This window comes from Thermobia domestica, chromosome 8, assembly GCF_964235325.1.
Source record: "Thermobia domestica chromosome 8, izTheDome1.hap1.1, whole genome shotgun sequence".
Lineage (NCBI taxonomy): Eukaryota > Metazoa > Arthropoda > Insecta > Zygentoma > Lepismatidae > Thermobia > Thermobia domestica.
Window position 1 is genome coordinate 3,927,649 of NC_137461.1, and position 12,524 is coordinate 3,940,172.

The 12,524-nt window shown below is 38.1% G+C and overlaps 1 protein-coding gene across 2 annotated transcripts in view; it reads right to left on the reverse strand.

The window, feature by feature from the left end:
* The window catches only part of slgA (proline dehydrogenase slgA), a 201,731-nt gene continuing 189,207 nt past the window's right edge, over nucleotides 1-12,524 (reverse strand). The window contains exon 9 of one of the 2 annotated variants that reach the window (XM_081768011.1): nucleotides 1-1,032. In XM_081768011.1, the coding sequence (XP_081624137.1) occupies nucleotides 410-1,032 (623 nt within the window). In that variant the 3' untranslated portion in view covers nucleotides 1-409. The remainder of the gene's footprint in view (nucleotides 1,033-12,524) is intronic. The other variant, XM_081768008.1, reaches the window with a different exon arrangement.

Here is a 12,524-nt window from a genome sequence, read left to right on the forward strand (position 1 = left end):
GCACAAGTTTTAGAGAGGATTATTGTTACAACTGACTTACAAAATATACAAACAGTCGCATCATAGTCATTTACAAGTTCCTTAGTTTCGATTTTTCTACATTAATATTTACAAAGAAGATTCCTTCCTGTGTATTGCGTGTTAAAATATTAACACGAAACAAACATCCTAAGCAGGTGCAATTTATATGGAGTAATTACTGCTATGTTATAAATGGTCTGCACTTAACGCGTTTAGTATCAACATATTTAGTTATTACAGAAGTATTTAAATGCACCACACAATATTAACTAATAAATACCAATATTATGTGGTTAGTGCTGTGCTGTAGATCCTTGCTAGTATATTAATCCAAATACCTCCATCCCCATGAATTTCATACAAAAAGAAAAAATCATAATCTTGAATGTTACTTCATACGAGTTTTGCTACGATATCCACTGATTTCCATAAATTCCTTAGTCTGACTCCCACTGCTCGATGTTGTATCAGATGCCCTAGTCTGACTCCCACTGTTCGATGTTGTATCAGATGCCCCAGTCTGACTCCCACTGCTCGATGTTGTATCAGATGCCTTAGTCTGACTCCCACTGCTCGATGTTGTATCAGATGCCTTAGTCTGACTCCCACTGCTCGATGTTGTATCAGATGCCTTAGTCTGACTCCCACTGCTCGATGTTGTATCAGATGCCTTAGTCTGACTCCCACTGCTCGATGTTGTATCAGATGCCCCAGTCTGACTCCCACTACTCAATGTCTTATCAGATATTGCTGCAGGTGGACTACTTTTCAACTTCTTAGGCTCTGGTGGCAAACAGTCTTCGAATTTGCATTTGAATATTCGGTGTAAATCAGGATTGTAACCCCATTGACCCTTTTTAAATCTTCGCATCAGTTCCTTCCCCATTAGTCGTCGCTCCTTACTTGTTCGTACAACTCCTTTGTTCTCGATAGCTCGACGCCCTATGTAAGGCAATACCTCCAACACTGGACCATATGGCATGTATTTGTATGTCTCATAACCCACAAGACCTACAACAAAACAAAATCAGAAAATGAAATGAAATGATATCTTCAAGTTCTACGACTCACGGTTGTGTTGGCTAGGCTAAAGGAGACGGTAATGATGAGAAATAAACGAAATAGTGGAATGAAGAGTGGGAGGAAACGGGAGAGCCCCGACAAAACCCATGCACACGGTGTTCGTCCACCACAAAGCTCACTTGGCGCGAGCTGGGATCGAACTAGGGACCCCACGCATCAGAGGTCAGCGCTCTACCACTGAGCCACGTGGCCCCCAAAACAAAATCTGACCGAGTACCCAGACTATTTTTAATGTATAACAGGTGTCTTAGATGTCTTCTACGGTGGCAAAATGGTTACCTTTGAGGCCCTTTTTAATCTGGGGAAAGAGACAGAAATCCGCTGATTCCGCTCCGCATAATACTTTCTATAATTCTTCAACTAGTAATATAAAGTTCGCGGAATTTTGTTGTAATTGTTTATATAGGTATATTCAGGTAATCGCCTTCAAGATAGGCTCCCTGAGAACACACACACATTTGTTCCATCGCATCTGCCATTGCTGGACACATCGCTCAAAGTTTTGTTTTGGTATATTCCGAAGTTCAGCCGTCGAGTTTGTTTGGATGTCTTCTACAATGGCAAAACGGCTCGCAGCAACAAACATTCCCCTCCTCTACCAGTTTCCCTATTCACCGGATTTAGCGTCCGCGGACTTGTGTCTCTTTCCCCACATTAAAAAGGGCCTCAAAGGTAACCATTTTGCCACCGTAGAAGACATCTAAATGAACGCGACGACTGGACTTCGAAATATACCAAAACAAAACTTTGAGCGATGTTTCCAGCAATGGCAAAAGCGGTGGAACAAATGTGTGTGTTCTCAAGGAGCTTATTTTGAAGGCGATTAACTGAATATACCTATATAAATAGTTACAATGAAATTCCGGGAACTTTTTGATCGCTCCTCGTATTATGCCTCATTATTATTATTATTATTATTATTATTATTATTATTATTATTATTATTATTATTATTATTATTATTATTACAGGTACGAAAGAATGAAGTGAACGTGATCTATTCCGTTCGCTATCTTTAATGGCCGTCCAAGATAAATCCGACCGTAGAAATTAGTAACCACTTGTGTTTCTATATTGTTCAGAATGTGTTTTGAACAAGAATCTAACGAGATACAGTGGCCAAAAGATCTTATACAAGGCGTTCGAGAAGTCCCCGTACCTCTAGGTTTGAGAATCAGAGAAGAATATGAGTGTAATTGATACTGGAAACACTGTTTTTTCATGGTCACAGAAAATATTGCCTGGTATTCCTACATTCAAACACTGTTTGGTATAAATAAACTAAAATTTCACTCACTTTACTCTCTGTCATATTCAAATCTGGGGATACAGGAGTTCCGGAACATCTTGTACAGTGTAACGTTGGCTCTCGTACATCAGGTAAAATTATTAAATCTACTTGAATTAAGTTAAATTTTGCTTTTGAGTAACGGATTCTTGTATTTTTACATGGTAACACGAGATATGTTTAAAAAAATAAGTAGACCACCTATATATCTTATATAACAACATTTAGAGAGCATCTTAAAATCTTTTCAGGTATATATATATATATATATATATGGTTATCAAAATAATGGTAACCCCCTGCAGAAACGGTAACGTACCTGCTTATCAGAGCGTGGGACCACCGTTAGCCTGCGGTACAGTTCTGAACCGCCGTGGAATGAAGGCATGTAAGTCATAAGTAATATCATAGGAGTATTATTATCTTCCCCATCCAGTGCACCACTCAGCTCCAGAACTGACCATAATTGAGATCTGAGTGTTGGGTGGCCCAGGGAAGCTGTTCTAATTCATCGCAATGCTCATGAAGTCGTACCTCAACAGCTCCAGCAGTATGAATTACCCGGAAATAGCATTTGCACCACAGGATGCACGTGTTCATATAATCAGTGGTAGTAATGCGTCCTGTACGCTTAATCACAGGACCAACGGATCAGGAAATTACGAACCAGGACACAGAGTCACCGTCATGTTTTACGGTACGGATGAGATAGTTTGGTACATAATCATTTTTGTGGGCCGCCATACATACAGTATACGGCCTGCTGGAAATAAGGTGAAACACAAATTCATTGGACAATATTACGCATTTCTAACAGTCGGCGATGCACTTTGCATGCTCTTGGCATCATTTTCTTTGCGCTAAAGTATTGTTGGCAGTGATCAGCGATTTGGAAAGCGCAACCCGATCGTAGTTGTTCAGATTACACAACTCGCGTCGAGTTGTCTGTCGCAATAGGCTGTTTCAGGTGCTTATTGAGTTCTGCAGTCACTTTTAACGCATTTGCTGTATGGTTCTTGGATCTTTGATGACAATCTTCTTCAATGCTTGGCGATTCCTGTCACTGAGTATTCTCTTCCGCCCGCTGTTACTTTTGGCCAATATTGTTTCAACACTAGCTTTATTTGAAATGAAATTAAATCTGTCAGTTTTACGTCCCATGGTTATGCCGGCCGGACTAAAGGAGACGTTGATGATGACAAATGAATGCAATGGTGAAATGGATAAAGTGGGAGGAAACGGGAGAACCACGAACACGGTGTTTGTCCATCACAAAGCCTACTTAGCGCGAAATGGGATCGAACCAGGCACCCCACATACCATCACTGAACCATCATGCCCCCATATTAGTTTTTGTAGGACATTATAACCCCAGACAATTCCTCATGACACACCTAACACACTGGCCACCTTAAATACGCTTGCATCAACTACCGCGCATCCACAATTTGACTTCTTTGAGGCTCTGAGAGGTCTTCCATTTAGTACTACCACAGTCTACCTGCTTCAACACACGCGTCCATTCTACCCCATCTGACCTACTATAGACGATTACATAGCATATCATCGACAGTGACCAAGGGTTACATATGCATTTTCAGTGCTACCAAATCAAAAAATTTTCGTTTGCAAAGTGTATATATTTTCACTTTTTTAAATCTATATATACACAGATTATTCGGTAATTCCTATTACAGTGTTTGGTGTGGTTCAGTGTTGGGTAAGTTACTTGTAAAAATGTAACGCGTTACAAGTTACTTTACTTTTCCTTAAAATGTAACGCGTTACTTGCGACAAAAAAGGAACTGTTACCCTACTTCGAAAGTAACGCGTTACTTTTAGGTCTGAAACTCTGAATATATACATAAACTTATTACTTCAATTTTCCGTACTAATACTGTATCATATTATTATTATTATTATTATTATTATTATTATTATTATTATTATTACACATCATTCTGATTTTCCGCAATCATCGCAAATGTTTACAATTGTAGGTTGATAATAGAAGCGCCGCTATATCCTTTCACGCGGACGGTTCTTTATTGGAAATTTTATATATTCGCTGATTTTATAAACGTAATATTGCACATTTTAAATCGCTTTATGTAGATGCAAGAACAAATTCTTACTTGACAGCTACATGAACATTTTCATATAATGTAGAACTGACTAAAATGCCATACTGCGTTAGAAAAAAAAATGGTTGCTTATTATTATTCTGCTAAACTAATTACATAATAATACTGTTATGTAAAATTAAAAGTACAGAATATAGAGAAGCATCACACTGCAAATAATAAACTGGGGGTGAATCAAAACTTGCCAGTAACTCTAAAATCGATACATATTTTTAAAGCTAGTTCTCCCAAACTCTATTATCAACGGGACTCTAGGACACGCAAAATAATCTGAAAGAACTCCAATATTATATACCATCAACGAACTATTTTCTAGTAATAAAGTAGGCCTGATTATCAGAACACAGTTTAAAATTTATATTAACCCCTTACTGTATATCATTAATTATGGCTGTTGATAAATATTTCCCGCCGGTTCACTTCAGACACTTTACTTTTCAATTCAATCCACCATCATCCTCAGCTTTTGAGAAAAAGTATTCTTTCAAATGTTCGAACGGTAAAATATTTTCGTTCTCCATCTTTATAAAGCAAAACCAATCAAAATAAAATAAACTACCATTGCTCTTGAAGTTCACTCATTGAATGTATTGATTTGGAGCTGCCAAAATCTATGACAAAATCTTCCTGATGCTTGCAATCAGTACATATGATTTCCCTGACGCTGTACTCATTTTCCAAAAACAGCAAGTGGCAATAAGCTCTTTATCTGTTTCTTTGTGTGCCAGTCACTGACATACGTAGTTCATGCTCCATTGTTCCATTCTGAGAAATTCACTTACAGAAAAGAAACATTTGTTTCCGAAAAGAAAAAGTACATTCAAATATTGTAGTTACTCATCCGAAATATAAAGCAAATTAAATACGTTACTTAAAAATTTGTAACGCGTTACCGTTACAGTTACCTTGGAAAAAATATAACGCGTTACGAGGAAACGTTACTTAAAAAAGTAACACGTTACTTTTGTTACGTTACTTCCCAAGACTGGTGTGGTTGAAACTAAACACCAAAATAAATAAATAAATAAATAACTCAATAGACATAAATCTCAAAGCGGAGGCCGGCGGCCGTGGCACAGGCGGTGTGGAATTTGACACACGACATCATAGGCGTAGTATTCAAAAATACCAAAATCAAGACTCTAGAAAGGATTCCCCAAAGGAAGTGAGGGATTCTTGGTTGTTTTTCAATACAGAAAGGTCAAAATCAGCATGACATAAAAGAGTATTTAATATTACAATGCAATTAGTCTGTGTCATGTCGATATTTGCAACACAATCAAAAATATTGAGAATGATGATTTGCTGAGAGTGGTTGTGCATAACCACCAGTGAATACGTTGCAGGCATTCCAGAAACATTAATTTTATTATTGAAGGTTTAATTTGTTATAATTTAATGCAATCTTATGTGTGTTGTAACATAGTACGTCATATCAGCCTCACTTCGTCAGAAGTGTTCTGTCATGAATGGCAGGTCACGTTCCATGAGCAAACAAGTTCACTTGTTGCAATCTCCCGATGTCTTCGTTCCAACGTATGAGTCACCCTTCCTAATATTGTCTACCAATTGCATCCTCCGTCTTACAGGCTATGGGTTTTCTGCTACCATTCTCTCTATGATATCTTTCAAAGTACAATCCCTTCTCAACCAGTGACCTAATCAGCTTTTCTTCCGCTCTCTGCTTCTCTATTATTGCATACGTTTTTCCCTGAATTTTTCTAGCATTTTCTGATTAGTTGTTTCTACCCAGATAATTCTCTCCATCCAGAGTCACATTTGTAAACTTTTCAGTAATTTCTCGCCGCTGTGTTTCAAAATCCTATTTCCGCCTCGTACAGCACAATGCTCCATAAAAAAAAAAAAAAAAAAAAAAAAAAAAAAAAAAAAAAAAAAACAGTTAATGAGTCTTTTTCATAACACTTTGTTCAAGGACCCACAAAATACGTTCTTCGTCCTTTATAAATTGGTCACAAAATCTGCCGTTTACATTCTACATAGATTATCTTGTGCACTGACACACAGCTTCTAGTCTTCAGTGGAAACTACATACACTAACACAAAACTGCATTGAGTGATACTCGAATGAAAGTTAGAACTTTTGGAGGGGTTTTCGCCGTGTGTTCATGAGTTGCTATAAATACGAGTGTCCCTTCTATACAAGCCATTAGCACAGTAAAAAGCTGCGCAAAATATGAATGGTTAGTGAAAAGAAGGCACAAATGGAATAGATTTCCACTACTGTTCAGCACTCTAAACATGTCACAAGAGAAATATTGGTCACCAGGTCAGTACGTGCCACTGGCCAAGTTGGAACCGAGATGTACGAACTGGGATGATCCAACTGACACATTTCGGGACTGACACATTACATGAAGCTAATTGTGCTACAAGAGCTCCTGGAAGGAACGCCCACGAACAGTGATGCATGCCTCACATCTACGATGCATGTTCGCATAGACGTGATCCAAACCATGCATGTGTCGGATGTCTTCGGCTGCAGCTGCAATGCGGGCCATGAAATCTTGCTCCGACTCAACCGGGGTCTCGCACACCAGGGGCGGACTGACAACCATAGGGCCCACCCTGCTAAACTGAAATGAGGGCCCACTGTATAAAAATATAAAAAATGTACTTGGCATTCTTCATATGTATTACATATAAAAGTTCATCTTCGAACCCATAAATAGTATCCCATATATTCATACAAAAGCAAAACATTAATTACAAAAAAATCTGAAGAAGGAACATTTTAATAGTAACTCATACAGTGTGTAATTAGAATTATCATTTTTTATTGTAAACACACACAATACCGGAATTGTTGCTTTCAGTTATTTATATAGTGCTATTGTTTTTTTATGTAATGAATTTAAACCATTTATTTAAACAAATGAGTGTCATGAAAACCCTAAATATATACATATGCAATAAGTAAAAACTTATCTCAAGTCAACTTTGAAACACTAAATAATTAAAGCACTGACAGAAATAATGTAAGTTTCTTTCCTCATAAATCAGTTCTAATATCAAATTGGTTGAAATTTTCTACTGAATTGCATACTGTAACCTAATATAATATAATATTAATATGAATGCCAGAAATGTATCCTAATATTAATATCTTCATTATGCCCCAGTTACACTCACAATTTCCAATATCTACCTAATTCTTTGGAGCTAGACACAAGATTGTCAATCACTTTGTCGTAATCAAACGTATATGATCTTTCTATGTATAAAAGAATAAAGTCTTCCAACAAATCTTGTCCAAGCGATGAACGCAACCGATTTTTGATCACTTTCATAATCAGAAAATTCTTTCACATGATACTTGGGTACACGATAGAGTTAGAACATACTTATATGCTTTATACAACGATGGATATAATGGACCATAAAGATTTAATTCGTGAAGCAGGTGCAGTGCACGAACTAGACACACTTTACACTGTCTTGCAGGTTTGCATTTCCATTCATCTTCCTCCTCACTCTAAGTTTCATCATCTTCCTCTTTTTCACTACTATGAGCATATTGCTCGCTGCCATGCTTTCTTAAAATATCCTGCTTTTTACATATTGGTGGATTATAGTCCCTATAATGACGAGCAAATTGGAGCAGTTCCTCTTGAATTTGTTCTCTTTCCACTTTGCAATAATGTGGTAGAGTATTGAGAGCTGAATCAGGCAGTTCTTTCTAAAGTACTTATCTCATGGAAACGGGTAGGATCCAGCCATGCAATGTCCTTCATGAGACTGTCATTGGAGATAAACCGAGAATGTAACTGCTCAATTGCAGTATCGAAAATAACATTGAAAACGTTTATCTGGAACACTTTTGATGGAGAACCTAAAATTCTTGCCTCATCATGGGAAAGCTCGTCTGCTTGAAGAGTTGCTACTGGTATTCTCTTTGCAAGGAGAGAAGTTTCAACTGCAACATCATATCCTGCATCCTTCAATTGTCTTTTCAAGTCCTTTGCAAACTCCATAGTTTTAGTTTCAATAGAACAAAACACGTTCCGTTTTTGCTTTAAGTCTGATTCTAACGTACAAATCATTTTTGTAGCCGTCAGATAGTCCAAACCAGATTTTTGCAAATACTGCGAAGTAGGTGTACATAGGTGAAAAAGTTGGCTGAAAACAAAAGCCATAAGAATGTTTTCAAATTTACACCAGTTCTGAACCAAACACTTGGCTTTAAATGTGACTTCTGCTTGAAAATCACTCATACTTGCAATAGTGAGTAGACATTGAAGCAGCGTCATGAACCTCTTCCGATCTTGCAAAGGTGTCGAAAAATCATCAGATACTCTTTAGAGCTCGATCTTTACTCCACTACCTTGTCAGATTTATTTTTTGTAATCGGCGAAGTAGCTGTCTACCACTTGAGTTTTCTTCATTGTACAAATTCACACTTGCATTGTTTTATATGAATCGCAGATGAAAGTAACTGTCATTTGAAGTAACCCAAGAAAGTCTGTTGCGACTTTGCAACATTCTGTTGCATTTCTCATTACCAAATTTAGAACATGCGCGAGACAATGCACATACAGAACATTCGAATTAAGTTTTTTGAGCTGTACTTGGACACCGTTATACTGGCCACTCATGTTAGCTGCACCATCAAAAGAACAGCCTACAATATGCGACGTTGACAGTTTCAGCTTACTAAGTTCATCCTCAATCTGTTTGTAAAGACCCAGTCTAGTAGCTTTGTCAACAGGAATTAGTTTCAGAAGTTTCACTCTTACTTCTCCATGGAGCACATACCGAACACACAAAGCTAACTGTTCAATAACAGTAATGTCCTGGGTACAGTCAACTTCAACACTAAATGCACCAGCCTGCTTTATTTCGTTAACACTATTAGTTAACACACCTATCTGAAGAACAAGATAGGTTACTAACTTCCTGACAAATGTCTTCAACAAAAAAGTTACTAATGAGCCTCTTCCTTGTGAACTTCCTTCACCGCACTTGTCTTGGCGCAATCTTCTGTTTTGACTCTTCATAATCGCCTCTGAAATATGGTTCTTTAAAATAGCATCATACTTGCATACCAATAAAACCAATTCTAAGAAATTTCCATGATTAACTTTTTTGTTGTTGAAATCAGCGGCTGCTTCTTCGCGCTTCCCTCGAAAAGCTAGTCCTTGTCGTGCAAGAAAAACAACTATATCCAATATACGTTTCAAAATGTTTCTCCACAGTTCAACTTGAGCTTTTCTTCTGTCCATGAGACCTTTATCTACAAGTGTATTTATATCTGCACTTCTAGTGGTCATTACATAAGCTGCGGAAGCATTGATATGTACTTTTGAACACAGCCGTATTTTTGATGCTGGTAGGTTTAATTGAGCACATCTTTTTAAAATTGGTGGAGGGGGCCCACCTGTATGGGGGGCCCACCCTGCATTTGCAGGGTAGCAGGGTGGGCCAGTCCGCCCCTGTCGCACACCAACATCTTCATTTGACTTCACAGAAAGGAAGCCAAAAGTATTAGGTCGGGCGAGCGCGGCGGCCATGCTATTGGACCACCACGGCCAATCCATTATCAAAATGAAATATTTAAATGATGTAGGACAGCATGCGTGAAATGAGGCGGCGTACCGTCGAGTTGTAAGCATATGTGCTGTCGGGTTCCAAGAGAAATTTCTTTCAATAAATAACTCTGGCAGTGTCTCCTGTAAAAGAATCAGACAGTTGGTACCAGCAAGACGTCATGGGAGAAGATACGGTCCAATACTCATCAATGTATGATGCCTGCTATATGTTCACAATGTATCGTGCCTGAAATGCGCGCTCGTGAAGAGTATGTGGATTTTCTCCTGCCCACGCGTGGCTATTGTGACAGTTGAACACGCCATTCCTTGAGAAGGTCGTCTCGTCAGTAAGAAGTATCATTTGGGAAAACTCAGGATTATCTTACAGCGCTGAAGCAACTACTGACACAAGATTACACGGGACTCAAAATCTTCTGGACCAAGACTTAGAACTCGCTGAATATGGTATGGATGCAGTTGTTAATTGTGAACCTCCCAAACAGTTATTCTGCTCCCACCCACGTCCTATACTATGCATCAGGTGCTCGTCGAAGGATCTTTTTCATGCCTCGAAGCACGTCCTCTTCAAACTGCGGAGTTCGTATGCGCCTCGTAGAATCACAGCCAATTCTATTGCACTGAACTGCACGATCAGATCAAGAGAGATTGTAAGCTGGCCTCCATATGTAATAGTATAGCAAACTGTTTTGATGTAGGGAACATTGCATCCACATATCAAATTTTACACCACATGTGGTACCGTCATTCGTCTTTGTGCTATGACGCTTCAAAGTTCCGTGCTGGGCAATTTCCGACGCTCATAATTCGGAAAAGACGTCGCTTCGAGGTTTGTGCCCATCGACTTTGTTTTGGTGTCTAGTTTCAACCACCAAACACTGTAAATTACCAAACACCCTGTGTGTATATATAAAATTGGATAATAGTCCCAAGTAGTCTGTTTTGTCAACGACGATATCTATTTTATTTTATTAAAGATGACACATCCATAAAATAATAACAACTACCTTGATACAAACAGAAAAGGTTATCGAAGTAAAAACATCACAGTTGAATATACGAGTAATAGCTGGTAAGTTCCGTTATATCCATTTTAGCTCGACCTACGGCCTCACACCTCTTGAACCCACAATTATACCGAATTTCAAGTTTCTTTTCCTGTTTCACCGACCTAAAAGATAAGATTCTGTAACCCAAGAAAATGCCCATTTAAATAACATAGAGATTTTTTATTTCCTCTTTAGACCCCCAAAAGACTCTAAAAAAAATCAGTTTTGGCAATCTTACTGTGGGTTAGATCCGGAAGGCTACAATCAATCAAATTTTATCATTCTAATCCTGCCGGAAATGCCTGAACATTTTAGGGTGTAGATGATGTCTCATATAAATCACACGGAAAGATTTTTCAGTTCCCCATAAAACCACTCAAAAGTTGGAATATATATATATATAGTGTGTGTGTTTCAAATGAGGGTTTTCACTGAGTACAAATCTTAAGTCATTGTACAGCTTCTTTTGTAGTTTGTGACAACAGTAAAAGGTCTCAATGATTATATTCCAGAGCTTTCAAATTTTATCCAGAGTGCCCATGTCCGAAATTAATTTTGATTCTTTCCTTTGAATGAAAAAGGGCTGGTATCTATGCTTTTCTACGAGCTATGAAGACATACAATATTACATATTTATATATATATATATATATATATATATATATATATATATATATATATATATATATATATATAAATTTTCACTTTATCAATGTTGTTTTATATCTTTCAAGCCTAACACACTTGATTTTGAAAGACCTTATTTTGGAGTTTCATTGTATTTGGCATCACGAAGTCAGTTACAGTATTAAGATTTTGAAGAAAGAAAGAAAATATTACGTTAGCATTAGGTTGAGAGAGTTGTAGAGTTCACGACGGTTGACAAATGAAATCTTTTAGTTTTATGTCCCATGGTTATGCCGGCTAGGCTAAAGGAGATGATGATGATGATGAATGAAGAAAGTGGGAGGAAACAGGAGAACCCCCCGAGAAAACCTACGTACACGGTGTTGGTGGTCCACCACAAAGTTCACTAGGCCCGAGCTAGGGTCGAACCAGGGACCCCACGCACTAGAGGTGAATTCTCTACCACTGAGCCACCGTGACCGCGATGGTTGACAAATATTGACCTGTATTTTGTGCCATGTACATGACTGGTGGAAGACGAAATTATTTACTTGTCAAGGAATACTTATAATTAGCAACACTAGTTAGGACTGGAGGAAAGCGATTTGAAAAGCCGACCCCAGTTAACTGGGAAGAAAAAGGCCTACGAGAAGTTAGGATTCACCTTGTGATTCCGTGATTTTAACATAAAGGACTCACAAGATTCAGGAAGCCACAGAAACAACCGATTTCATATCTGTCAAAGGAG